The sequence below is a fragment of the Carcharhinus amblyrhynchos genome, chromosome 20 (genome assembly GCF_965287045.1).
Source record: "Carcharhinus amblyrhynchos chromosome 20, sCarAmb.v2.hapA, whole genome shotgun sequence".
Classification (NCBI taxonomy): Eukaryota; Metazoa; Chordata; class Chondrichthyes; order Carcharhiniformes; family Carcharhinidae; genus Carcharhinus; species Carcharhinus amblyrhynchos.
This window is the reverse complement of record NC_137343.1, coordinates 27,392,560-27,418,936: the sequence shown is the minus strand read 5'-3', so window position 1 is coordinate 27,418,936 and position 26,377 is coordinate 27,392,560. Positions and strand designations below refer to the sequence as shown.

Here is a 26,377-nt window from a genome sequence, read left to right as displayed (position 1 = left end):
GCTTTTCACTCCCCACCTGATTTACCTGAATTCTCCCCAAATCTTGAGGTGAGGAAAAACTCAGCTATCCGTGTTCTAAATCACATCTTATCTGTTATAATTGCATTATCCGTAAATATAGAGCGTGGATCTAATTTTATGTCTGACGTTCAGAAGGCTACTTTGCACAACTGCACAAGAGCAACATGGAATTTTTTAACAGAAGCAGTCCAAACAAAGGCAGCATGGCAAATATTAAACATAAAGAGCTTTCACCTTTCCAAGCTTAAATTGTGATTGTTACCAACATACAGCAAGCAGCCTCCTTCACCCATTATGTTTGTTCTTGCTGACCTACATGGGCTCCTGGTTAAGCAACACCTCAATTTTAATATTCTCAGCTTTGTTTTAAAATCCCTCCACAACCCTATCCCCCTTCTTCTCTGTGTAATCTCCTTCAACCACACAACACTCCAAGATAACTGTGTTCCTTGAATTCTGACCTTTGTGTTACACATTATCTCATAAGGAGAGTGGATATTGAGGTCTTTCTGTTAGATATTCATGTGCTGGGGGGAAGATTAAGAAGTAGGACCTTGAAGCTCTCTGGATTACTCCTAGTGACATATACCGGTGAGAGTGGAAATAGGAAGATAGGGACAATCAATGCATGATTTGGGAACATGATGCAGGAGAGAGTGCTTCAGATTCTTTGGAAATTAAAACAAATTCTGTAGAAGGAGTCATCTATTCCACGGGGACACCGACACCTCAGCAGAATTTAGCCAGGGTAAAATGGAACAAAGATCAACAAAAAAACCATGTAGTTAGGCAATTAATGAGTTGTAAGGATATGATGTTTCAGGTACAGGCTAAGTGCATTCTACCTAGGCCAAGAAATGAAGGAATTAAGGCCCCAGGTCCTTGGATGATGAAGGAGATCAAAAATAGAGGGTCAATGATGCATTTCACGTGAATTATCCCAAATACAATAAGGTGAAAGGGAAATGAAGAGGAAAATAGGACTGGCAAAGAGATAATTTGAGGATAAAATGGCAGATAACTTAAAAAAGAACCCAAAAATCTTCTATTGTAGAATATTGATGAGGCTTAGCTGAGAGCCAGAAATCCATTAGTCCGTTGAAACATCTGAGCCCCAAAGAAAATATTGCTTGATTGACAGCTTTGGCTTTCTAGCTTCTGCTACAATTGTATAATATTTATTTACACAAGGTTAAGAGTTTCAAATTTTGCAGTTTCCACTAATGAGACTTTAAAGGGCCTGGATGTTTTACACTTGTATTTCCTTTGTGGAAAATTATAAATAGCATTTTAAAAGCTTTTTTTACATACCAGCATAGGTTTCATTGGTTCTATGCAGTGTATAGTGGGCCAGTGGGCATAGGAGGCATGAGAGTGAGTGGAGGGGCAAACTTTTTGCGTATATCTTTCAAAAGGCTTCCATAGACAATAGTTTACAACATCTCTCTGAGGTGCTGTGAACCACAACTCTAAAAATCTTTCTCGATTCCATTAAAGGTGACCAGGTGTGTAAATGAGGATAGTGCAGTTGATTTTTATGGATTTCAGCAAAGCCTCAGCAGAGACTTGTAAAGAAGGCAAATGCACATGGGAAACGGGATAATTTGATAAAGTGGATTCAAAATTGACTCAATTGTAGGAGGCTTTAGTGCCTGGAAGCCAGTGTCCAGTGGCATACCACAGGGATCTATATCATTATATAAATGACTGTGGGGAGGGAGGGGGGTAGGATTAATAAGTTTGTGGATGACACAAAGATTGGTTGAGTGGTTAACAGTGAGGCGAGTATCTTGGCTACAAGAAGATATAGATGAAATGGTCAAATCGGCAGATAAGAGGTAAATGGAACTTAACTCTACAGGCTATAATTAATCTCTGACCCTCTCTATTGGGCACAGCTCTGTTCAGTTGTTGGCTTCCCTATTGTTACTTGACTGCTAGTCCAAAACTGTTCCCAATGCCACAGGAGTCTAAATCTTTCCCTTGATCTAATTTGACTGTTGCAGTACTGAATAGTTTGTGGCCAAGATGATCATTGGAGGTTCTATTTCTTAATCTTTGGCCTAGCATTTGGAATTGAATCGAAATATATTTTAAAAAAATGTAATCATGGGATGTGGGTGTCGTTGGCTGGGCCAGCATTTATTGCCCATAACTAATTGCCACTGATAAGGAGGGATGAGCTGCCTTCTTGAACCGTTGAAGTCCACGTGGTGTAAGTCCAGCCACAGTTCTGTTAGAGAGGGAGTTCCAGGATTTTGATCCAGCAACAGTGAGGGAACGGCAATATATTTCCAAGTCAAGATCGTGAGTGGCTTGGAGGGGAACTTGCAGGTGCTAGTGTTTCCATGTATCAGCTGCCCTTGTCCTTCTAGATGGTAGTGGTCGTGGGTTTGGAAAGTCCTGTCTGAGGAGCTTTGGTGAGTTGCACTTAATCTTGTAGATGGTACACACTTGCTGCTGAGCATCAGTATTGGAGAGAATGGATGTTTGTGGACGCGGTACCAATCAAACTGGCTACTTGGACCTGAATAATGTCAATTTGGGGTTGCACTCATCCAGTCAAGTGGTGAGTATTCCATCACATCCTGACATGTGTCTCGTATTTGTGGACAGGCTTTGGGAGTCAGGTGAGTTACTTATCACAGGATTCCTAGCTTCTTACCTGTACTTGTAACCACAGTATTTAAATAGCTAGTCCAGTTCAGTTTATAGTCAATGGTAACCCCTGGGAGGGTGATAGTAGGGCATTCAGCCATAGTAATATTGAATGTCAAGAGGTGACATTCTCTCTTGTTGGAGATGGCATTGCCGAGCACTTGTGTAGTGTGAATGTTACTTGCTCATTGTCAGTCCAAGCCTGGAAACTGGCCAGGTCTTACTACAGTTGGACATGGACTACTTCAGTATCTGAGGAGTTGTGAATATGCTATCATCAGCAACCTACTCCACTTCTGACCTTATGGTGGAAGGAAGGTCATTGATGAAGCAGCTGAAGGTGGTTGGGCTCAGGGCACTATCCTGGGTAACCCTTGCACTGATGACCCGGGGCTGAGATGACTGACCTCCAACAACTACAATCATCTTCCTTTGTGCCAGGTATCACTCCTCCCAATTCCCACAAACTACAGTTTTGCTAGGGCTGCTTGATGCCACAATTGATCAAATGCTGCCTTGATGTCAAGGGCAGTCACTCACCTCAACTCTAGAGTTCAGCTCTTTTGTTCAAGGGTGTAATGAGGTACAAAGAACAAAGAACAACCCAGCACGGGAAACAGGCCCTTCGGCCCAACAAGCCCACGCCACCGCATCACCCTACACCTATTCTACCCTGCATATCTACAAATAGAACCCATGACTTAGCCAGATTCAGGGGAGAATAGTGTCAGGAGCTGTGTGACCCTGGTGGAACCAAAACTGACCATCAGTGAGCAGGGTATTGCTAAGCAAGTGTTGCTTGATAGCACTGTTGACCAACCTTTCCATCACTTTGCTGATGATTGAGAATAGGCTGATGGGGTGGTAATTGCCATGTTGGATTTGTCCTGCGTTTTTGTGCAGGACATAGCTTGGAAAGCTTTCCACATTGCCAAGTAGATGCCAGTGTTATAGCTGTACTGGAATGGCATGACTAGGGACACAGCCAATTTTGGAGCACATCTTCAATATCATTGCCATAGTACTCTCAGGGCCCATAGCCTTTGCTTGTTCCTACCTGAGCCAAAACATCAACCAGATCTTGTGCACAATTTGTACCAGATTAACCAGAGTAACTCCATTTAAATTCAGAGGGGGCCATTTCCATCTCCATGTAAGGGATAATCAAATGCTCTCAAGTAAAGTTGTAAAGTTTTCTTTACATTAAATTGTGGGAATTATTCTCCTTGGATGATTGTAGTTTCTGATCCACATTCTAAACTATTAATGCGTGTATTGCATTTATTTCTTCATAGGAATTGCCAATCCCAATCTGGTAAAAGAAGCAGCAGGAAGAAGGAAGGAGAAAACTGAGCTGCAATTGGAAGGAGCCTAAACTAGGAGACATAATCCTTACCCTTCAATCAGATTCAATAGTCGCTGGACAACATACCTGCATCTCCAAGGAACTGCACATAAGGAGGTTATGCTTCTCTGGAGAGGCTGCAACAGTGTCATGTTCTACAAGACCTAAAACCAACTGCCAGAGTGGATTCATCATTGCATGTTACAGTCAAGGTGCAGCCCTAAAATTGTGTGTGTGTCAGTCAAATCTGTCTGTGCTCCATGCTGCATTTACCAGATGGCTGGCATCTTGTTTGCTGAAGCAGTTTTGTCACTTTTCCCAGCAACATTCAGAAGTAGGAGGAAGGAGTTCCAGGTTTCATGAAGATTGCTGTGTTCCTCCAATTCTAAGATCTCATTGACTTCAGGCTACAAGGATTTTCACTCCATTAATCTATGATTACCAGCAGTGCATCATGCAGGTTTGGCTGCACTCCTGGCAGCAACCACAATGTTTTTATTTTGTTGCAATGTTCCATCTTCCCCACTCAATCAAGCAGCTTATTTGATTGGCAAACACACAAACACCCACTCCCTCCAGTAGCAGCAGTGTATACTATCTACAAAATGCACTGCAGCAATTAACTAATGATCCTTAGACAGCACCTTCCAAACCCACGACCACTTCCATCTAGGACGAGGGCAGCAGATACATGACAACATCCTTCCAAGCCACTTACCATCCTGACTAGGAAATATATTGCAGTTGCTGGGTCAAAATCCTGCAGTTCCCTCCCTAATAATATTGTGGGTCAACCCGTAGCGCATGATCTGCAATGATTCAAGAAGACAGCTCACCACCGATTTCTCAAGGGCAGCTAGGGATGGGCAATAAATGATGGCCAGCCAACAACCCCCATGTCCCCAGTGAATAAAAAGAAACTCATCGCTCTGCATGTCAAAAGTGAGGTTTCAGGCTGAGGACAAAGTGGCGGGGGGGGGGGGGGGGGGGGGCAGCACGGTGATTAGCACTGCTGCCTCACAGCACCAAGGGGACATGAGTTCAATTCCCAGCTTGAGTTACTGTCTGTGTGGAGTTTGCACATTCTCCCTGTGTCTGCATGGGTTTCCTCTGGGTGTTCCGGTTTCCTCCCACAATCCGAAAAATGTGCCAGTCAGGTGGATTGGCCAAGCTAAATTCTCCCAGTGTACCCTAACAGGCACCAGAGTGTGGCGTCCAGGGGGTTTTCACACTAAATTAATTGCAGTATTAATGTAAGCTTAATTGTGACTAATAAATAAAACTTCAAGGCTTATTCCATGCACACTTGGATCATGAATCCTGCAAATACTGCCACAATATGATCAATTGATCAGAGGCTTGATTGAGCAGTGGTCTCCTGGCCCAATTCCTCACCTAAATAATGAACTGCCTTTCACATTGGCAGCTCACTGATCATATGGTAATCAAAATTGTACAGGTTCCTGAATGATTTCTTCAGATGCCCCTCCGCCCACCTTGTGTACTCTATGTCTACGCTGTCTAAAGTCTCGCCCGTAATTCCAAATAATAACCAATGTGCATCTATAATGTAATTTCTGAATAGTTAAAAACATTTATTTTCTGGAGAAAAATTGTGTGTTCGGTCAATTCTGTTAAAGTTAAATATGTGTAACAGTATTTAATATCTATATTTCATTACTTTTCATATCACATTTTTAAGTTGACACCCCTAATTCATATGAAACTTTCTGTTGCAGTTGATCAACCCACTGTATTTTCCCAGTGGGGTCCCAATTCTCCCAAGTGTTGGGCTTGTTACAGATGCTTATCATCGTTTATACCCTTCGCACTATCTGTGCTTGCAGCCTCTCCAGTTCCCTGATAACTCAAACATGTGCCACAAGATGTGAGCATGAAAAAGTCAAAAATGCACAATTCAGTTAAAGTAACCATTTTGGAATAATTTTATTAAGTCACCATTTTATATCTAATCATTAAAAAGGAAGAATCAGGTGTACCTCAAGAACACTGCAATCATTCAAAAGCATTTTTAGTATTGCTGAAAATCAGTAACAATTTTGCATATGAAGTCACATTGTGCCACTTTTCAGTTTTCCTCTTCACAAAATCAATATATAAATGCTGAGAAAGTTAGTCTTCACCAAGGCAAACGCTGGCCTCTCCAGTCTAGAAATGATCCATTATCTTTTTCTGAAAGTGTCGACAGTACTTTGAGAATTCCACGAACACTTTCTTCCTTAGTGAGTGGTGCCTTGTGAAAGTAAATAAAAACTGAATGTTAGTCAGGTCTAAAAGTATAAGTTTCTCAGTTTGTAGTCTATTTTGCGAAGGGTGATTAGCTCTGGATCTACTGGCAAACCAGTGTGGAGTTGCCAGATCCTGGGAAAGCTTGGATTAACATGAACAGGCTGACTTCTCCCATCCATGGCATTATTGAATCAGCCTTAAGGTAAAGAGAGTCAGCATCGTAACAAAGTGATTTTTCCATAACAGCTTGAAGGGATATACAAATAGACAAGCACATGAAGTGGTCCCGTGGATTTTCCTTCACCTTCAAGCTAATTCAGTGAAAGAAAATAAGCTTCACCATTACTCAACCACTGCAATACAACACAAACAGGGGAACAGGACAACAAAGGTCAAAGTGGCACCATCTGAAAAATATAAGAACATAAGAAATAGGAGCAGGAGTAGGCCATCTGGCCCTTCGAGCCTGCCCCGCCATTCAATAAGATCATGGCTGATCTGTCGTGGCTCAGTTCCACTTTCCGGCCCTCTCCCCATAACCCTTAATCCCCTCTCTTATCAAAAACCCATCAACCCGCTTCTTGAAAATATTTAGCGAGGCAGCCTCCACCACTTCAACGAGTAGAGAATTCCAGAGATTCACCACCCTTTGAGTGAAGAAGTTCCTCCTCAACTCCGTTCTAAAACGCCCCCCCCCTTTATCTTGAGGCTGTGCCCCCTAGTCCTAGTGTCTTTTTTGAGCGGGAAGAGTCTCTCCACCTCTATCCTATCCATCCCATTCATCATCTTATACGTCTCAATGAGATCTCCCCTCATTCTTCTAAACTCTAACGAGTACAAGCCTAGTTTATTCAGCCTCTCCTCATAGCTCAACCCCCTCAACTCCGGTATCAGCCTAGTAAACCTCCTCTGCACTCCCTCCAAGGCCAAAATATCTTTGCACAGGTGCGGCGCCCAAAACTGCACACAGTACTCCAGCTGCGGCCTTACCAATGCCCTATACAGCTGCAGCAAGACCTCCCTACTTTTATATTCAATCCCCCTCGCTATGAAGGCCAGCATCCCACTTGCCTTCCTGACCACGTGCTGCACCTGCAAGCTGGGTTTTTGCGACTCATGCACAAGGACCCTGAGGTCCCTCTGCACTGTCGCCTGCTGCAGTTTTTCACCACGTAAGTAATAGTCCTTCCTACCATTCTTTCTACCAAAGTGGACCACCTCACACTTGCCAACATTAAATTCCATTTGCCGTTTCCTGGCCCATTCACCCAGCCTATCTAGATCCTTCTGCAGGCTCTCCACACAAATTCATAGAGTTTAGTCTTGGCAACAGATTAGGATAAAGGTTGATGGAAGCCACAAAAAAAAAAGAAAATTGATAAAATAGACTAACTGAAGAATAATATTTATGCAAATTATTTATCCAAGAACAAAACATAGGTTTTTTTTAAGTGTACAGTATGGGATTTACTACTTAGCCAGAGTGTAACATATACATAGTATTAATGGTTATAATTTTAGACCTGATTTCAGTATTTATTTTCTTACCTTTTCACCACCCATCTCTGTTTGAACCCAGCCAGGATGCAGTGAAGTACAAAGGATTCCTTGGGGTTTCAGCTCATTGGCCAAGCACTTGGTTACCATGTTCAATGCAGTCTGGTTAGAAACCAATATCGTCATGAAACTGGATTAATGATTGTCATTTGAAGATCAGAGAACATAAACTAAGAGCACACTGCAGTGCTTTACAGCCTTTCAGTGACTGGCCTGGGTTTTGGTTTGGTATGAAGAATGAAATTGTTAGCGTTTACCTTTGTTATTTCAATGAACGGGGGCAGCACAGTGGTTAGCACTGCTGCCTCAGCACCAGGGACTCAGGTTTGATTCCAAGCTTGGGTCATTATCTGTGCGGAGTGTGCACGTTCTCCCCATATCTGTGTGGGTCTCTTCCCACAGTCTGAAAGACGTGCTGGTTAGGTGGATTAGCCATACTAAGTTCTCCCTCAGTGTACCAAAACAGGCACCAGAGTGTGGCAACTAGAGGATTTTCACAGTAACTTCATTGCAGTGTTAATGTAAGCCTACTTGTCACACTAATAAAAAAAAAATCAACATCAACTTCAGGGGCCTGGCCACACACAGAATAATGCAGCAGTTACTGTCACCGAGTTTGTACTCCTCCATAGGGTGCACTGTCATGGCTTTCACAGACTGCAATGATAAATTGACTAAAACTTCCACTTAGTTGCACTTTGAAAAAGTTGCAACTTGCTGAATGAGGCGTAACTGGGCTTTTAAACAGCATATTTAATCATAATTATTGCGAAATAATTTTACTGGCCCTAAAAGACTAATCCGTGGAATGCCAAATTTCTCCACAATGATAGAAAAATTAACTTCGTAAATTTAAAGAAGGTCTTATTTATCTTTATTTTAGTTCTATATTTATACAATCATACATTTATTTCATTACCTGAAATTTTAAATTAAAATTCAAGGTTTTAACTTCTTCAAAGTTTGCTGTCGATGAAAACTTCAGTTTGATTGTCAGCAAGCTGGTATGCAACCATCACTGATATGAGGACATTGCCACTAATAACACATAAGCCTCTAAACAAGTGTCCCAGATAACACTGACATTGTCTGGATTTGGAGGGAGATGCAAACTGCTGTTGGGCAAGACCGCTAGGTCACTGTGGACAGCTTTCTTCACAATCAGCAGGGACCACTCTTCCCATGCCACTGACCACTACATTTGGGTCACTGTAGCTAAACCAAGAACATGCAAGGATGAATGCTACTGCTCTGCAGTGTTCCCATAGCCCCTATCCTTCCTCTGCTTCAAATACTTATTCACTACTACTTTTACTTTTTTAAGTGGGTTCTGCCTACAATCCCTGTTGTTAAGCAAAGGTCAGGATTTCTTATGGACTGTTTTGACAGCTGCGAAGTTCCTTTAAATCATCGCTTTTTTCTAATGGTGGGTGTGGCCTAACAAACATTTCTTTGACCCCTGATTCCTGGAGCAAAAAGAACTGTGAAAAGGTAAGCGTACATTTTTTTTAAAAACCTGCAAGTTTAAACATTTCCCACTTTGCTAAATTTCACTGCCGCCCCCAACAACTCTCGTATGCCCCAATTTTTTTAAACTCTGGGTTCATGCAAAGTCTGAGGCATCTGAATGGGGTCAGACTAAAAATTTGGGAAGCACTATGTTAGCACCTCTCTAAAAGGAAAATTCTTCCAACAACTTCCCTTTCCACTCAAACAGTGATGCTTTAAAACTGATGACTCCTTGCCAACAACATCCCAACCAAGGGAATATTATTTCCCTATTCACCAGCAAAACCTTCATAATTAAAAAAAAACTTAAATACGTCCTGGTGTCTCCAACCCATAAGGTTTCTAATCTCTGGCATTATTCTAGTGAATTTATGGTGTACTATCTGTAGTTTTGATATCTGTTCTGTCATGGGTTAACCAAAATTATGAACAGTACTTGAACTGAGATCTAACCATTGCCTGTACACATTCATCATTACTCATTGTTGCTTACTCTCTCCATGTTCTGATTTAGAAAATCCAAAATGATACAGGCTATTTTACACTGGCAAGGTAGGCAGAAGGCTGGAATGTTGCAGCTACAAGAGGCTCATTAGGCTGCGACTGTTTCTTTAGAACAGAAAAGGGTATACAATTTTATGAGGGACATAGATAGGGTAGATAACATTTCCCCTTAGTAGAGAAAGGTCAATATTCGGGGTACATAGATTTAAAATGAGGGACAGGAGATTTTGAGGGGACTTGAGGAAAAACTTATTCACCCAGAGGGTGATAACAAAGAACAAAAACAGCCTGGGAAACAGGCCCTTCGGCCCAACGAGCCCGCGCCGCCATCTTAACACCACCAGACCCCCCCTCTACCCATGACCCTTATCTAATGTTTTATGGCCATCCACATTGAGGGAAACTAATTTAGGGACAATTTATTACTGCCAATCAGCCTAACAGCACACCTTTGGGGTGTGGGAGGAAACCGGATCACCCGGAGAAAACCCACGCAAGCACGGGGAGAATGCGCAAACTCCCACAGACACTGGCCCAAATCCATGTGTCTGCACAGCTAGCAGTGATAGTCACTGAGCTGTCGTGTTGCCCAGTATCTGGTCCAGTTTAAGCACACACTAACGACATGAAGCACTAGGCCAATCTCGAACAACCAAGAGCAGCCCAAGGACAACCCATCGCGTGTATGCCCCTCGTTGGACAACAAGGCGGACTGACTTAAAACCTGTGAATGAAAAGAGAAAAAAGATATCCATTTACCTTACCAGGGACGCCCCAATGCTAGTGACCCTTATTTAAAGCAATCTCCTATATCCACCCATCTCCAACCCACTCGTGCCTGTCTAAGTTACTCTTAAATGACTCTAGCGTGCTTGCCTCCACCACCTTACTTGGCAGAGCATTCCGTACCCCCACTACCCTTTGTGTGAAAAACCTCCCTCTAATATCTGTGTTATACCTCTCCCCCCTCACCTTAAGCCCATGTCCCCTTGTCCTGTGTGTCTCTATCATAGGAAATAGCTTACCTCTGTTTACTCTATCTATACCCTTCATAATCTTATAAACCTCTATTAGATCCCCCCTCAGTCGCCATCTTTCAAGGGAAAAGAGCCCCAATTTATTCAATCTTTCCTCATACCCCAGTCCTTCCATACCAGGCAACATCCTGGTAAACCTCCTCTGCACTCTCTCCAGAGTCTCCACGTCCTTCCGGTAGTAAGGCGACCAGAACTGGACACAGTACTCTAAATGCTGCCTAACCAACATTCTGTACAACTGCAACATTAGACTCCAGCTCTTATATTCTATACCCCTTCCTATAAAGGCTAACATACCATAGGCTTTCTTCACCACACTCTCCACTTGTGCACTTGCACCCCCAGGTCTCGCTGCGATTCTATACTCCTTATGGGCTTACCCTTTATCATATAACTCCCCCCTACATTATTCCAGCCAAAATGCATCACCTCACATTTATCCGGATTAAACGCCATTTGCCATGTATCTGCCCAATATACCAGCCTATCAATATCCCGTTGTATTGCCAGACACTGCTCCTCACTGCCCGCCAATCCAGTCATCTTGGTGTCATCAGCAAATTTGCTGATTACACCACTTACTCCCTCTTCCAAATCATTTATATACACTACAAAGAGAAGAGGTCCCAGTACTGAGGACGAGGCAGGTGAGGTTGGTGAGCAAACTGCACACGGTACAGTGATGCAGCAGGACATAGGCAAAGAGAAGGGGAAAAGGAACGTAGTAGTGATTGGAGATAGTGGGGTGAAGGGTATTGACACTGTCCTTTGTCACAATGACAAAGTGCACAGAAGGGTGTGTTGTCTGCCTGGTGCTCGGGTACAGGATGTCGCAGCTGGGCTGCAGAGGAATCTGGAGTGGGAGGGTGAGAACCCAGTTGTGGTGGTACATGTGGGTGCCAGCGACGTAGGCAAAGTGCGGACTGAGGATCTGGGGAGGGAGTATGAGAAGCTGGGAATGGAATTAAAAAGTAGAACCGACAAGGTGGTCTTCTCTGGGCTACTGCCTGAACCGAGTGCAGACGGGCGTAGGGTTGACAGGATAAAGGAAGTGAATGGGTGGCTCAGAGATTGGTGTGGGAGGAATGGGATCGAATTTATGGGGCATTGGCACCAGTATTGGGGTAGGTGGGACTTGTTCGGGCGGGATGGGGTTGGTCTGAATCGTGCTGGGACCAGAGTGCTGGCGAATCGAGTAAAGAGGACTGTAGACAGGGCTTTAAACTAATTAGGGGGGGGGAGGGTGCGAGGGTAGGTGATGTTAGGAGGTCTACAGTTAAGGATAGGGTACAGGTAAGGGAAGAGGCTGAGGATGTCCCAAGTGGTGGCGTTACGGCAAATAGGGTCCAGAAGAAGGCTGGGATGAAAGCGCTTTATCTGAATGCACGAAGCATTCGGAATAAAGTGGATGAGCTGGTGGCGCAGATCGACACAAATGGATACGATCTGGTGGCCATTACAGAGACGTGGCTGCAAGGTGACAGGGACTGGGAGATGAATGTACAGGGCTATCAAGTGTTTAGGAAGGATAGGCAGGAGGAAAGAGGGGGTGGCGTAGCTCTGCTGATTAAGGACAGCATCAAGGTGGTAGCAAGGGATGATATCGGAGCCAAAGAGCAGAAAGTGGAATCGTTGTGGGTGGAGATTAGGAACAGCAAAGGGAGGAAGACGCTGGTGGGTGTCGTCTATAGGCCCCCGAATAATGATCTGGAGGTGGGGCGGGCTGTTAACGCGCAAATAAGTGCGGCGTGCAGGAATGGGACGGCAGTAGTTATGGGGGATTTCAATCTGCATATTGATTGGTCGACCCATGTTGGACGAGGTGGGCTCGAGGAGGAGTTCTTGGAATGCTGCCGGGATAGTTTCCTGGAACAGTGTGTGTTGGAGCCGACGAGGGAGCGAGCTATCTTGGATCTGGTGCTATGTAATGAGGCGGGTAGAATTAGGGACCTTGAGGTGAAGGATCCTCTTGGAGAGAGTGATCATTGTATGGTGGAGTTTCTGTTGCAGATGGAGGAGGAGAAAGTGGGTTCCCGGACACGTGTCCTTTGTTTGAATAGAGGGGAGTATGGTAGGATGAGAGAAGAATTGGCGAATGTGGACTGGGGGAGCGCGTTGGAAGGTAGGTCTGCTGAGGAGCAGTGGAGGATCTTTAAGGAGATCTTTCTTGGTGCTCAGCAGAAATTTATTCCGATGGTTAAAAAGGACAGTAGGAAGAGAGGTAATAAGCCGTGGATAACGAAGGAGGTGAAGGAAAGTGTTAAATTAAAAGCGGAGGAATTTAGAGTAGCTAAGAGCAGTGGGCGAGAAGAGGATTGGGAAAGGTTTAAATGTCAACAAAGATTGACAAAAAAGTTGATAAAGGAGGGTAGAAGAAGCTATGAAGCTGGGCTAGCACTTAATATAAAAAAGGATAGCAAGAGTTTTTATAAATATATAAAAAGGAAGAGGCTGGCTAGGGTGAACGTTGGTCCCTTAGCGGATGAGAAAGGGGACCTAGTGGTAGGGGATGGGGATATGGCTAAGGTCTTGAATAACTTTTTTGTTTCTGTCTTCACGGAGGAGGACGTGAATAATTTGCCGGGTGTTAGCGATGGAAAGGTGGTAGGACTGGAGGGTCTTAATGACATTACTGTTACTAGAGAGGTGGTGCGCGACAGACTGGAGGGGCTGATTGTGGACAAGTCCCCAGGACCGGATGGAATGCATCCGAGGGTTCTGAAAGAAATGGCGGAGGTGATAGTGGATGCCTTGGTGGTTATTTTCCAGACGTCGCTGGATTCCGGGGAAGTGCCGGAGGATTGGAAAACGGCTAATGTTACGCCGTTGTTTAAGAAGGGTGCCAGGCAAAAGGCGGGGAATTACAGGCCGGTTAGTTTAACGTCTGTGGTAGGTAAAATGTTAGAATCCGTCATTAAGGAGGAAATTGCGAGGCATCTTGAAGGGAATTGCTTGATAGGGCAGACGCAACACGGTTTCATTAAAGGGAAGTCGTGTCTGACAAATTTACTGGAGTTCTATGAGGATGTGTCTAGGGCGGTGGATAGAGGAGAGCCGGTGGATGTGGTCTTTCTGGATTTTCAGAAGGCGTTTGATAAGGTACCTCACAAGAGGTTACTGCAGAAGGTCAGAGGACATGGAGTTGGGGGTAGGGTGTTAGCGTGGATAGAGGATTGGTTGTCAAATAGGAGGCAGAGAGTGGGGGTCAATGGGTGCTATTCGGATTGGCGGTTGGTGACTAGTGGGGTGCCCCAGGGGTCGGTGCTGGGGCCTCAGCTATTTACCATTTATATAGATGATCTGGAGGAGGGAACTGAGTGTAGGGTGTCGAAATTTGCTGATGACACCAAGATTGGGGGAAAGGCAAATTGTGCGGAGGGTGTGGAGAGTCTGCAGAAGGATCTAGATAGGCTGGGCGAATGGGCCAGGAAATGGCAAATGGAATTTAATGTTGGCAAGTGTGAGGTGGTCCACTTTGGTAGGAAGAATGGTAGGAAGGACTATTACTTACGTGGCGAAAAACTGCAGCAGGCGACGGTGCAGAGGGACCTCGGGGTCCTTGTGCATGAGTCGCAAAAACCCAGCCTGCAGGTGCAGCAGGTGGTCAGGAAGGCGAATGGGATGCTGGCCTTCATAGCGAGGGGGATTGAATATAAAAGTAGGGAGGTCTTGCTGCAGCTGTATAGGGCATTGGTGAGGCCGCAGCTGGAGTACTGTGTGCAGTTTTGGGCGCCGCACCTGCGCAAGGATATTTTGGCCTTGGAGGGAGTGCAGAGGAGGTTTACTAGGCTGATACCGGAGTTGAGGGGGTTGAGCTATGAGGAGAGGCTGAATAAACTAGGCTTGTACTCGTTAGAGTTTAGAAGAATGAGGGGAGATCTCATTGAGACGTATAAGATGATGAATGGGATGGATAGGATAGAGGTGGAAAGACTCTTCCCGCTCAAAAAAGACAGTAGGACTAGGGGGCACAGCCTCAAGATAAAGGGGGGGAGGTTCAGAACGGAGTTGAGGAGGAACTTCTTCACTCAAAGGGTGGTGAATCTCTGGAATTCTCTGCCCGTTGAAGTGGTGGAGGCTGCCTCGCTAAATATTTTTAAGAAGCGGGTTGATGGGTTTTTGATAAGAGAGGGGATTAAGGGTTATGGGGAGAGGGCGGGAAAGTGGAACTGAGCCACGACAGATCAGCCATGATCTTATTGAATGGCGGGGCAGGCTCGAAGGGCCAGATGGCCTACTCCTGCTCCTATTTCTTATGTTCTTATGTTCTTATGTACTGAGCCCTGCGGCACACCACTAGTGACAGACCTCCAGCTAGAAAAGGACCCCTCCACAACTACTCTCTGACTCTTCTTTGCAAGCCAGTTCTCAACCCATCTAGATACCTGGCCATGTATCCCATGAGCTTTAATCTTCTCTACCAACCTACCATGAGGGGCTTTGTCAAACGCCTTACTGAAATCCAGATAGACGACATCAACGGCCCGTCCTTCGTCGACCGTTTTTGTCACCTCCTCAAAAAATTCTACCAGATTTGTAAGGCAAGACTTCCCCTTTACAAAGCCATGCTGCGTATCCTTAATCAGATCACAACGCTCTCAGTGCTCATGCATCCTATCCCTAAGAATCCTCTCCATCAACTTGCCTACCACTGACGTTAAACTCACCAGCCTATAGTTACCCGGGTTATCCCTCCTACCCTTTTTAAACAACGGTACCACGTTCGCTATCCTCCAGTCCTCTGGGACCTCACCTGTGTCCAAAGAAGAGACAAAGATTTGTGTCAGAGGCCCAGCAATCTCATCCCTCGCCTCCCTAAGCAGCCTAGGATAAATGCCATCGGGGCCCGGAGATTTATCGGTTTTAATGCTACCTAAAAGCCCTAACACTTCTTCCCTCGTAATCGATAGATCTTTCAGTTGGTCTACCGCTCCCTCGATGGCCATACCAGACATCAAGCCCCTCTCCTTCGTGAATACCGACGCAAAGTATTCATTCAGGATCTCCCCCATTCCCTCAGCCTCTAAGCACAATTCCCCTCGTCTGTCCCTGAGAGGACCGATTTTACCCCTAGCCACCCTTTTGCTGCTAAGATAGGAGTAAAACGCCTTTGGATTTTCCTTAATCCTACCTGCCAAAGCCATCTCATGCCCCCTTTTTGCTCTCCTAACTCCCCTTTTGAGATCTCTCCTACTCTCTCTGTATTCCTCCAACACTCTCTCCGTTCCCAGCTGCTTAGATCTGACATACGCCTCTCGTTTCTTCCTAACGAGGTCTTCTATATCTCTAGTAATCCACGGCTCTCTAATCCTACCTTTCCCATCCTTCCTCCTAACCGGCACATGCCTTTCCTGCACCCATTGCAGTTTTCCCTTGAAAGACTCCCACGTGCCTAATGCGGTCTTGCCTTTCAACAGCCTATCCCAGTCTGTATCCCTAAGCTCCTGCCTAATCCGGCTGTATCTAGCCTTCCCCCAATTTAGCACCCTCCCCTTAGGACAGCACTCATCTTTTTCCATTCGTATCCTAAAGTAGACAGAGTTGTGGTCACTATTAGCCACATGTTCACCTACCACAACTTCAACCACCTGACCCGGCTCATTGCCCAGAACTAAATCCAGTATAGCTCCCTCTCTAGTTGGGCTATCTACATGCTGTTGCAAGGACCCTTCCAATACACATCTTACAAACTCCTCCCCGTCCGAACCCCAGCTCTAGGCACCTTCCAATCCACCCCAGGGAGATTAAAATCTCCCACTACAACAACCCTGTTCTTCCTACACTTGTCCAAAATGTCTCTACATATACCCTCTTCCACTGCCTGCGGGCTGTTGGGCAGCCTATAGTACACTCCTAGCATAGTAATGGCTCCCTTCCTATTCCTCAACTCCACCCACAGAGACTCTATTTCCAACCCCCCCATGTTATCCTCCCTCTGCACCGCTATGATCTGCTCCCTAACTAAGAGCGCCACTCCCCCTCCTCTTTTCAACCCTCCCCTATCACGCCTAAAACACTTATACCCTGGAATATTTAGCTGCCAGTCCTGCCCTTCCTTTAACCAAGTCTCCGTCACTGCCACCACATCTAAATTCCTCGCAAACATCAAGGCCTTAAGTTCATCCGTCTTACCCGTCACACTCCTCGCATTAAAACAGATGCGCTGAAGACCCTCAGGCCCACTTGAATCCTCCTTCTCCTGGGAGATTTTCTTATCATCTAGACTTACCCTGGCATCCAACTCACTCTCAATCCCAGTGCCTGAGCTGTCTGTCTCCTCCCCAACCCCCCTCCATATTAGTTTAAACCCTGCCGAAACACTCCAGCTAGCCTCCCAGCTAAAATATTTGTGCCCTTCCCATTTAAATGTTGCCTATCCCATTTGTACAAGTGCCCATCCTTCGCAAAGACTTCCCAATGGTCTACAAAACTAAAACCCTCTGTCCTACACCAATCCCTCAGCCATGCATTCAGCTGTAGGATCTCATTATTTTTATCCCTGCCATTACTGGGCACTGGCAGCAGCCCAGAGATCGCCACCCTGGAGGCCCTGCACTTCAGCCTGGCTCCCAACTCCCTGAACTGCCTACGTATTTCCCCCCTACTCTTCCTTCCCATGTCCTTCTCTCCAGATGGGTAATCTGGAACTCTATCTGAAAGGGTGGTTGAGGGGGAACCCTCACAACATTTAAGAAACATTTAGATGAGCACCTGAGGCACCATAGCATACAAGGCTACAGACCAACGGTTGGAAAATGGGATTTGAATAGATAGGTGCTTTGGGGGCTGGCTCAGACACAATGGGCTGAAAGGCCTCCTGCTTTGCTGTAAAATTCTATGGTTCACCACCTAGCACTGCTCCTTTGGAAGAAGATTAATTGGAAGAGGAGCAAGTACAACCAATATTTGCACAAGGGGTGTCTTTTATATCTGTTTCATCATTTTTACTCTGTAATATTGGAACATACTGACCTTGCTGATCCGGTATGCATATGCTGCCAGACTTGTACTGTTAAACTGCTCCATGGAGGCCATGATGGAGGACATGTTGATAACTGTTGTTTTAAATTTATCATTCAGCTGTGCTGCTCGCTGCAAAGCTGGCAGAAAAGTCTGCAAAATAAAGGAGGAAATAGCACAAACAAATATTAAACATCTGAAATGAAAATAGGACTTAGTTTATTTAAAAATTGATTAAAAATGATGTAATTAGAAAATGAAAGAACTACAATGAAAATTAAGATTTTTTCTCAAAAATGGTTGAGACAATGATAGTATTTATAATGGAAATTAATATTTAAAATACTAGGGAAAGGGACACTGTACCATAGATGAACATGTGTGCTATCCCATTTGCTCTTTTGTAAGCTTTCATGTTAGGTTTAAAAACATATAAAGCTTAGCAATGTGATGAGAATTGTTAACTGATAATAACAATCAATATGTGTCTATAATATTATCAAAAGGATATGATAATATAATATTTGGGGAAATGATATATAGATTTTGATGTGGAATCATACAAGCTTTGTATAGCTTATCCCACTTTAAAAGCAACTCAACACATTACACAACCAACACTCTGTTGAAAACCGTCCAACTGAACTGTTAACTCTTGTTTCTCTCTCCATTGATGCTACCAGACCTGCTGCGCAATTCCATCATTTTATGTTTTTATTTTAGAAATTCAAGATTTAGTTTTAAATATTGAATTTCTAAAATGTTTTGCTCAGTCTTCTCAATGACAATGTTCTCTGCTCCTTCAGAATTACCAATTAATTCAGCCAAAATTGCAGTTGGCACAAACTGAGGGTCCATCTAATGAGGACCACATGTGGATAACCGGAATCACAACAGTTCATCAATACAGATGAAGCTGAAAAACTCAAGGCAAGCTGCAAGCATGATTTTTAAATAAGCCGCCATGGTGCCCACCACAGTACAAAATTTGTTACATTGAGTATATAATTCATACAATATTACTTGCGCCTGTTCCTGTGTAAAGGATTGCATGACGGTCACCCTGTACCCTAGCTCTACTTTCCCCATTCTTCAAAGAATAAGGTGGGATCAATGATGCAATATATTAAAACCAATCATAATTGCAAACTTGCAACAAGTACAAGAATGAGATGTTACCTTGGTTACCATCATTGGTCCAACAGCATTGGTCCTGTAACTATTCATCATTATTTCAGGAGTAACTTCGTTGAGGGCGCCACCATAGCTGACTCCAGCATTATTTATTAGCAGATTTAGACCATCTTTTTCCAATATCTTCCCAATCTGACCAGCACACTCTTGGATGCTGCCAAGGTCATCAACATCTTTAAATCATCATATAATAAGGGTTTTAGTTCCATATTTATACTGTATTTTTCCATTTTAAAAGCAACTCACCACATTACAGTATAAAGGAGACTGTTGCACACTACGACCAACACCTGTGTTGCTCTGCAAATTGACTGCTTGGGAAATAGACCTAAGATAGAAGTTGAATTGTTCTGAATAGTGCTGAAGGTATTCATGCCTTGCATAGATGTGACTGCAAATGCAATCATCACCTACAGTTTCGCTGCCAAGTAGCCAAAATAAAAACACACAAGCCTCTAAACAAATATTCCAGGTGACACTGCCAAACTGATTCTGTTCTCATCAAATACCTACATATACGCAATTCTAGGTTGAATCTCAAATCCAACAGAACTGGCCAATCCTTCCCTCACTGGCCTGGAAGCTCTATTCAAAGTTACACAGCTTCCATCAGTTACTTATACTGTCTTGGGGATATCTCATCATTAACTCACAACATTCTTGCCTTGTACGTCTAATTCAAATTCCATAATGACTGTCTACATCAGGGCAAGCAATTAGCCAAAATATTGTTTACACTTCTGTTTATTTTCTCAGGTTCCCAACCTCTGCCTCTTCTTTAGATAAATTGAGTGGAATCTGTTTCATCTTTGGTCGATGTCCTCACATATACATCATTCCTGTATTGATCATATGGTTCAGACTCCGAGAATAATCATACCTCAATAATTTACTTTCTGACATTTTCCACAATGGCTACTAGGATTGCAGCCTCCTGTCTGATTTTTTTTTCTCAGCTCCCAACCTTCACCTCCAGACAACCATTCTCTGCTACCACGTTCCATTCCAGAAAGCCAGTTGGTGAAGGGTAGAATTGCCGCCACAGCTGTATAGTTATTTGCAGAGTTACACATTACTAGCACACATCTATTGATTTAACAACCAGAGTTTCAGTCTCTCTCTCTATTCAAAGGGGCTCCAGTCCATCATCAGTTAATGCACACCATCAGCACAATCACGATGCAATCAAGAGTCAGTAACTGAAGAGAGAACTGCTGACAATATCAGCTGGCATGGGAACCAGGAAGGAAAGTTGTGTGATCAGCTGGTTAGTGGGAGTAGAGTTGGAGGAGCAAGAGGTGGGTCATGTGGACAAGCTGAGTTTGGAAAGGGCCTGAGGGCAAAGACAAGAAGAAATGGAGAACAATGCATGTTAAAGTTTATTTATTAGTGCTACAATAATATTGTATTAACACTGCAATGAAGTTACTGTGAAAATCCCCTAGTCGCCACCCTCTGGCACTTGTTTGGGTACACTGAGGGAGAATTTAACATGGCTGATGCACTTAACCCAGCATGTCTTTCAGACTGTGGGAGGAAACCAGGGCAACTGGAGGAAGCCCATGCAGACATGGGGGGAATGCGCAAACTCCACAGGCAGTGACCCAAGCCAGGAAACAAACCCAGGTCCATGGTGCTGTGAGGGAGCAGTGCTAACCAGTGTGCCGCCTCAAGGCAGTTTTGCAAGGTTTTCTCAATGTTATGGAATTGTTTGCCCACGTTCTTTTAAAGGTTTCTGTACTCATCCAAATATTACAGGGGACAAGTACCAACTTAAAGCATCTACCTCCAAAAACTCAACTTTATAAATTCAGCTAATCAATATCAATGAGTATATTCAATAAATATGATTGGATGAATTTCATTAAATATTTACACTAATAGCACCAATAAGCTCAATGTATTGATTTGTTTTCTGATGTAGGCCATCTATACATAAAGATGGAACCTTTGGTAAAAAAAACTTCAGAGTAAGAAAATTTACAGTGCATCCTTATCTAAAATTACTACAGGATCCCTAAACACTTACCCAACTTAAGTACTTTTATGTTCGAGAAACGCTTTGCCAGGTTCTCAAGATCCTGTGGAGAATAGAGACATGGGTTTCATACAGAATATCTTCTGTTACATAACATGAGAACACAGAAAATAGGCCAGCTGGTCCCTCAAGCCTGCTCTGCCATCCAATAAGGTCATGGATCTGATTGAGGCCTTAACTCTGCTTTCCTGTCTGTCCCCCCATAATCTCTGACTCCCTTATCAATCAAAAATTTGTCTGACCTGTTTTACATGATCAGTGACTTTTTGATGCCAGCTACTGTAGCGTTTTGCAGTTAAGTGCAAATTCTCTCTCATGGAAACATGTAGGAGACAGAGTTAGGAAAGATTTTCATTAGTGAAAAGATGCTTCAGAACAAAGCTGAACACATACTGATATAAAAGCAAAATACTGCTGATGCTGGAAATCTGAAATAAGACTCAGGAGGTCTGGCAGCATCAACGAAGAGAGAAACACGGTCAATGTTTGGAGTCCATAAAACTTTTCTTCAGGTAACATATGCTGAGTTGTGTGGAGGTCCGGTAGTGCAGTGATAGCATCCGTATCTCTGGACCAGAAGTTCCAGGTTCAAGTCCCACTTCAGGGCTTGATGGCCATGGAAGGTGCATTCATAATGTGGCCAAACAGGTCGATTGTCAGTCTGTGAATCCTTCCAGACTGTCAGAGAGGGAGAGCTCTTGGTCAGCCATACTTTTAAAATTTAACTTATGGGATGTGGGTGTCGCTGGATAGGCCAGCATTTATTGTCCAGAAGGCAGTGGTGGTGAGCTGCCTTCCTGAACTGTTGCAGTCCCTGAGGTACAGGTATAGGTAACTCACCTGATGAAGGGGCAGCGCTCTAAAAGCTTGTGGCTTGTGCTACTAAATAAACCTATTGGACCGTTAATCTTTATAGGTATATAACCTTTACATACCTTTATTATAGGTATAAAGAAGATATTACTTCTTTATACTGATAGTAAAATATACCTATAGTAAAAAGTATAAGACTTCTTACTATAGATATACCCACGGAGCTGTTGGGGAGGGAGAAAACTGCAGCAAACCACTGCAGTACTTTGCCAAGCATAATTATGGACCAATCCAATAGAAGCAAATGGTCATCAACACCCTCTTGGGCAGCACAGTGGTCCCATAGCGCCAAGGACACGGGTTCAATTCCAGCCTTGGGTCACTGTGTCTGTGTGGGTTTCCTCCAGATGCTCCGGTTTCCTCCCACAGCCCAAAGGTGTGCAGGTTAGGTTGACTGGCCATGATAAAATTGACCCTAGAGTCGGGGGATTAGCAGAGTAAATATATGGGATTATAGGAATACGGCCTGGGTGGGATTGTGGTCGCTGAAGACTCTACAGGCTGAATGGTCTCCTTCTGCACTGTAGGGATTCTATGATTCTTTACCATGGTATCTGAAGGAAAAAGAAGTTGTATGTTTTAAGACCTTTTGGATGACATTACATTACGGACTGAAGTTTTAGTTCCATTGATAACATTATTGACAGGTAACACGAGAGTTAACATTTTCAAAATTAAGATGATAATTCTTCCAGATTTTTCAAAGTACTTCATGCATTTTCAGCCTTTGTATATGCTGTACAATGCAAAGGTAGCTGATAAAGGAAAGCAGGATAAAAGGTGCCAACAGCAAATGGAATGTGTGGTGAAATGACAAAGCCTTTTATTGGATAGTGAAGTGGAGATTTTGCTGTGTGGGAACATTGGCAGGCCATTTATCTCCTTGAGCCTGTTCCACCATTCAATCAGATAATGGCTAATCTGTACATGTAACTCCATTTATACACTTCTGCTCCATATCCCTTGGTACCCTTAAGTAATAAGAATTTGTTGACTTTAGTCCTAAAAATTTCAATTGACTCAACATCCACAGGTTTTTGAGAACATTCCAGATTTTCTTAACCCGTGTGCAAAAAGTCTTTCAGTACCATCCTCTTTCCTCCAAAATATACTTTATTCCTAAAATTTATAAAAGTACATTACATGACAATTCAATGTTGACATTAGAATAGAATCAATACAGTGCAGAAGGAGGCTATTAGGCCCATCGAGCCAGCATCAACAACAATCCCACTCAGGCCTTATGCCTGTAACTCCATCTAGTTACCCTGCTGGTCCCGCTGACACGAAGGGGCAATTTTTTAAGGGTCAATCAACCTAACCTGCACATCTTTGGAGTGGAAGGAAACTGAAGCACTTGGAGTAAACCTACATGTACATGTGGAGAACATGCAAACTCTACACAGTTACTCGAGGCTGGAATTGAATCCAGGTCCCTGGCACTGTGAGGCAATACTGCTAACCACTGCGCCATTGTGCTGCACTTACATAAAGTGTAAATCAAATTAGTTTATTCCAATACTAAATTTACAATTAATATTTAGAAGATTCACCACATATCAAACATACAGCCGAGGGGTTTTACCCCGATTCCAGCTCTTCAGTGCACTATGACCACTTATGGTGGTTTTTTCCCCCATTGTGCCTTCAAGGCTGTCTCAGGCTTTAGTACAACCATCAGCATATAGTTATGAATCTTGAAATGTGTCAGTCTGCAACACTTAATCATGGAGAACTCTTTGCACTGGAAAAGTAGTAAGTTTCAGGCAGATCAAACTGCATCTTTCACTAAATTGATGGTCCTCAGCCACAGTTAATGCTAATATTCCTGAAAACAGCTCAAAGAGTAGTGTCCTATGTCATGGAGCAGCTTAGGGTGAACCTCAACAAAAACCACTGCCTCTCTTCCCAAATCTTCTTTTAACAGAAAGAGACGAACAGTTTCTTCCCCATCAAAGGCAACAGGCGAAAGGGGAGATTCTGAATGTGCAGGAAAGATGTGACAGGATAGGCCCTTCTCATCACCAGCCATAAACTTTTCTATAATGGAGAGATAACACAGCACAATTCAACTGAATGGAGTGTTACATGGCAATGTGGCTAGACCCTTCTTTCGCAAGCCTGGGGGCTGTCAAACCTCAGCACATAATGACAGTTGATGTTTGCACACCAAGGGTTTACTCACAACTTAGTACAGCTGCATTCAAAACTGGATAGTTCTAATTTCAGGTTTATGAACCCTTGTTCTGGATTCATAAAAAAAAAGAAATAGGAGCAGAAGTAGGCCATCCAGCCCTTCGAGCCTGCCCTGCCATTCAATAAGATCACGGTTGATATGAAGTGGATCAGTTCCACTTTCCCATCTGCTCCCCATAACCCTTAATTCCCTTATCTATCAGAAATCTATCTACCTGTGACTTAAACATATTCAACGAGGTAGCCTCCACTACTTCAATGGGCAAAGAATTCCAGAGATTCACCACCCTCTGAGAGAAGAAGTTCCTCCTCAACTCTGTTCTAAACTGCGCCCCCCCCTTATTTTGAGGCGGTGCCCACTGTTTCCTTTCTGAGTGCAAAGAATCTCTCTACCTCTACCCTATCTAGCCCCTTCATTATCTTGTAAGTCTCTATAAGATCCCCCCTCAGCCTTCTCAACTCCAACGAGTACAGGCCCAGTCTATTTAATCTCTCCTCATAAACTAATCCCCTCATCTCCGGTATCAGCCTGGTGAACCTTCTCTGTACTCCCTCCAAGGCCAATATATCCTTTCGCAAATAAGGGTACCAAAACTGCACACAGTAGTTTTCCTCCATAGGAAATCTCTCATCCACACTCAAATCCCTTTACCATTATAAACATCTTGTTTGGATCAACCTTATCCATCTAAATTCAAGAGAATATCAACCCAGTTTGTGTTAACTCATTCTTATAATCTAATCCTGTAAAGTCTGATGTCATTCTGGGTGGTGAATCTACACGATACTTCTTCTGAGGCAATTATAAATCTTTCTGGAGCTTTGGCACCCACTCCAGATGTGATTCATTCAAGGCACCCCTTCAGTTGAAGCATTTCTTCCCTCACTTTTGTATTCTAATTCCCTCAAGACAAAAGCCAATATTCCAGAGGGCTTTGAAGTAGATGGAAGGAGGATCTGCCTTGGTTAGCATTCCACTGCACCATTCCCAGAGACAGTTAAGGGACGACAAACAATACCACACACTTCTTGTACAATCTTGGAAGAGATAGACAAGATTGGGAAAGGTAAGCACCTCAAACAAGCCACTGCTCCTTTTTGGTGAAAGATTGCTTCTTAATAAGGGACAAAGGTTGGACCACATGGCATGGTGGCCCAATAACAGTGAGTGGAAAATACTGCCTAAAATATGTTGAGATATTAATGTAAGATTGCACCATTTCCAATATTCTGGTCTTTTTCAGGGAAAGAAAACATTAATCACTTTCTCATGGTGAAAGATTAAAATTTAAGTTTAAGATTAGAATAGTTATGGGGGTGGGGAGGAGTGAAGTTTATTCACTTGGTCTTCACACTGAGCCTGAAGCCACTCACCTGGGCCCGCGGGCTCTCGGGGTCCCTGCAGCCGGCGAACAGGTACCGAGGCGGCGGCTCAGCCTGCGCCAGCTGGCGGAGCAGCTCCAGACCCAGACCCCGGCTGGAGCCGGTCACCAGCACCGAGCTGAACTTCATTCCGCTCCGCTCCCTCTCCACTGCCGCCCTGGCTCCTCCTCCGCTCCGTCTGGCTTCAGGAAGTCAGTCCCACATCCCGCCCTCACGGAGCAGCCGCTGAAAGCACAGCCCCAGCAACCCCCGCAAGACACACAGCAGCGGAATGAAGCCACTCAGCCCATCAAGTCTGCTCCATCATGGCTGATACTTTTCTCATCCCCATTCTCCTGCCTTTTCCCCATAACCCCTGATCCCCTTATAAATCAGGAACCTACCTATCCTGCCTTTTCATTATAACCCACCCCCCATTCCCTTATAAATCAGGAACCTATCTATTCTGCCTTTTCCTCATAACCCCCCCCCCCCAATTCCCTTATCAATCAGAAACCTATCTGTCTCTGTCTTAACAACAAGCAATGACCTGGCCTCCACAGCCCCCTGTGGCAAAGACTTCCACAGATTCACCACTCTCTGGCTGAAGTAATTCCTCGTCCCCTTATGCTGAGGTTGTGCCCTCTGGTTCTAGTTTTCCCTACTAATGGAAACAACCTTTCCACGTCCACTCTATCCAGGCCTCACAGTATCCTGTAAGTTTCAATAAGATCCCCCCCCCTCCATCCTTCTAAACTCCAACAGACCCGTTCCTCATACGTGATGTGGAGATGCCGGCGTTGGACTGGAGTAGACACAGTAAGTAGTCTCACAACTCCAGGTTAAAGTCCAACAGGTTTATTTGGTAGCACG

The 26,377-nt window shown here is 44.1% G+C and overlaps 1 protein-coding gene across 1 annotated transcript; it reads right to left on the bottom strand.

The window, feature by feature from the left end:
* Window positions 1-5,946: 5,946 nt before the first annotated feature.
* On the bottom strand, window positions 5,947-25,691 carry LOC145355873 (C-signal-like). The gene is made up of 6 exons (XM_080208310.1): window positions 25,517-25,691; window positions 21,065-21,116; window positions 19,021-19,208; window positions 17,854-17,994; window positions 7,823-7,933; window positions 5,947-6,278 (listed from the first exon to the last, which is right to left on the bottom strand). The coding sequence occupies exons 1-6, from the start codon at window positions 25,652-25,654 to the stop codon at window positions 6,165-6,167; spliced, it is 744 nt and encodes a 247-aa protein (XP_080064436.1). The 5' UTR covers window positions 25,655-25,691; the 3' UTR covers window positions 5,947-6,164.
* Window positions 25,692-26,377: the final 686 nt, after the last annotated feature.

Bases quoted from the DNA above. Each gene is read 5' to 3' on its own strand.
- LOC145355873 (XM_080208310.1), bottom strand. From the start codon at position 25,654: ATGAAGTTCAGCTCGGTGCTGGTGACCGGCTCCAGCCGGGGTCTGGGT. The intron at 19,209-21,064 runs GTAAGTGTTTAG...GATGATTTAAAG, and splicing joins CATAAAAGTACTTAAGTTGG to ATGTTGATGACCTTGGCAGC. The intron at 17,995-19,020 runs GTAACATCTCAT...TTTATTTTGCAG, and splicing joins GACCAATGATGGTAACCAAG to ACTTTTCTGCCAGCTTTGCA.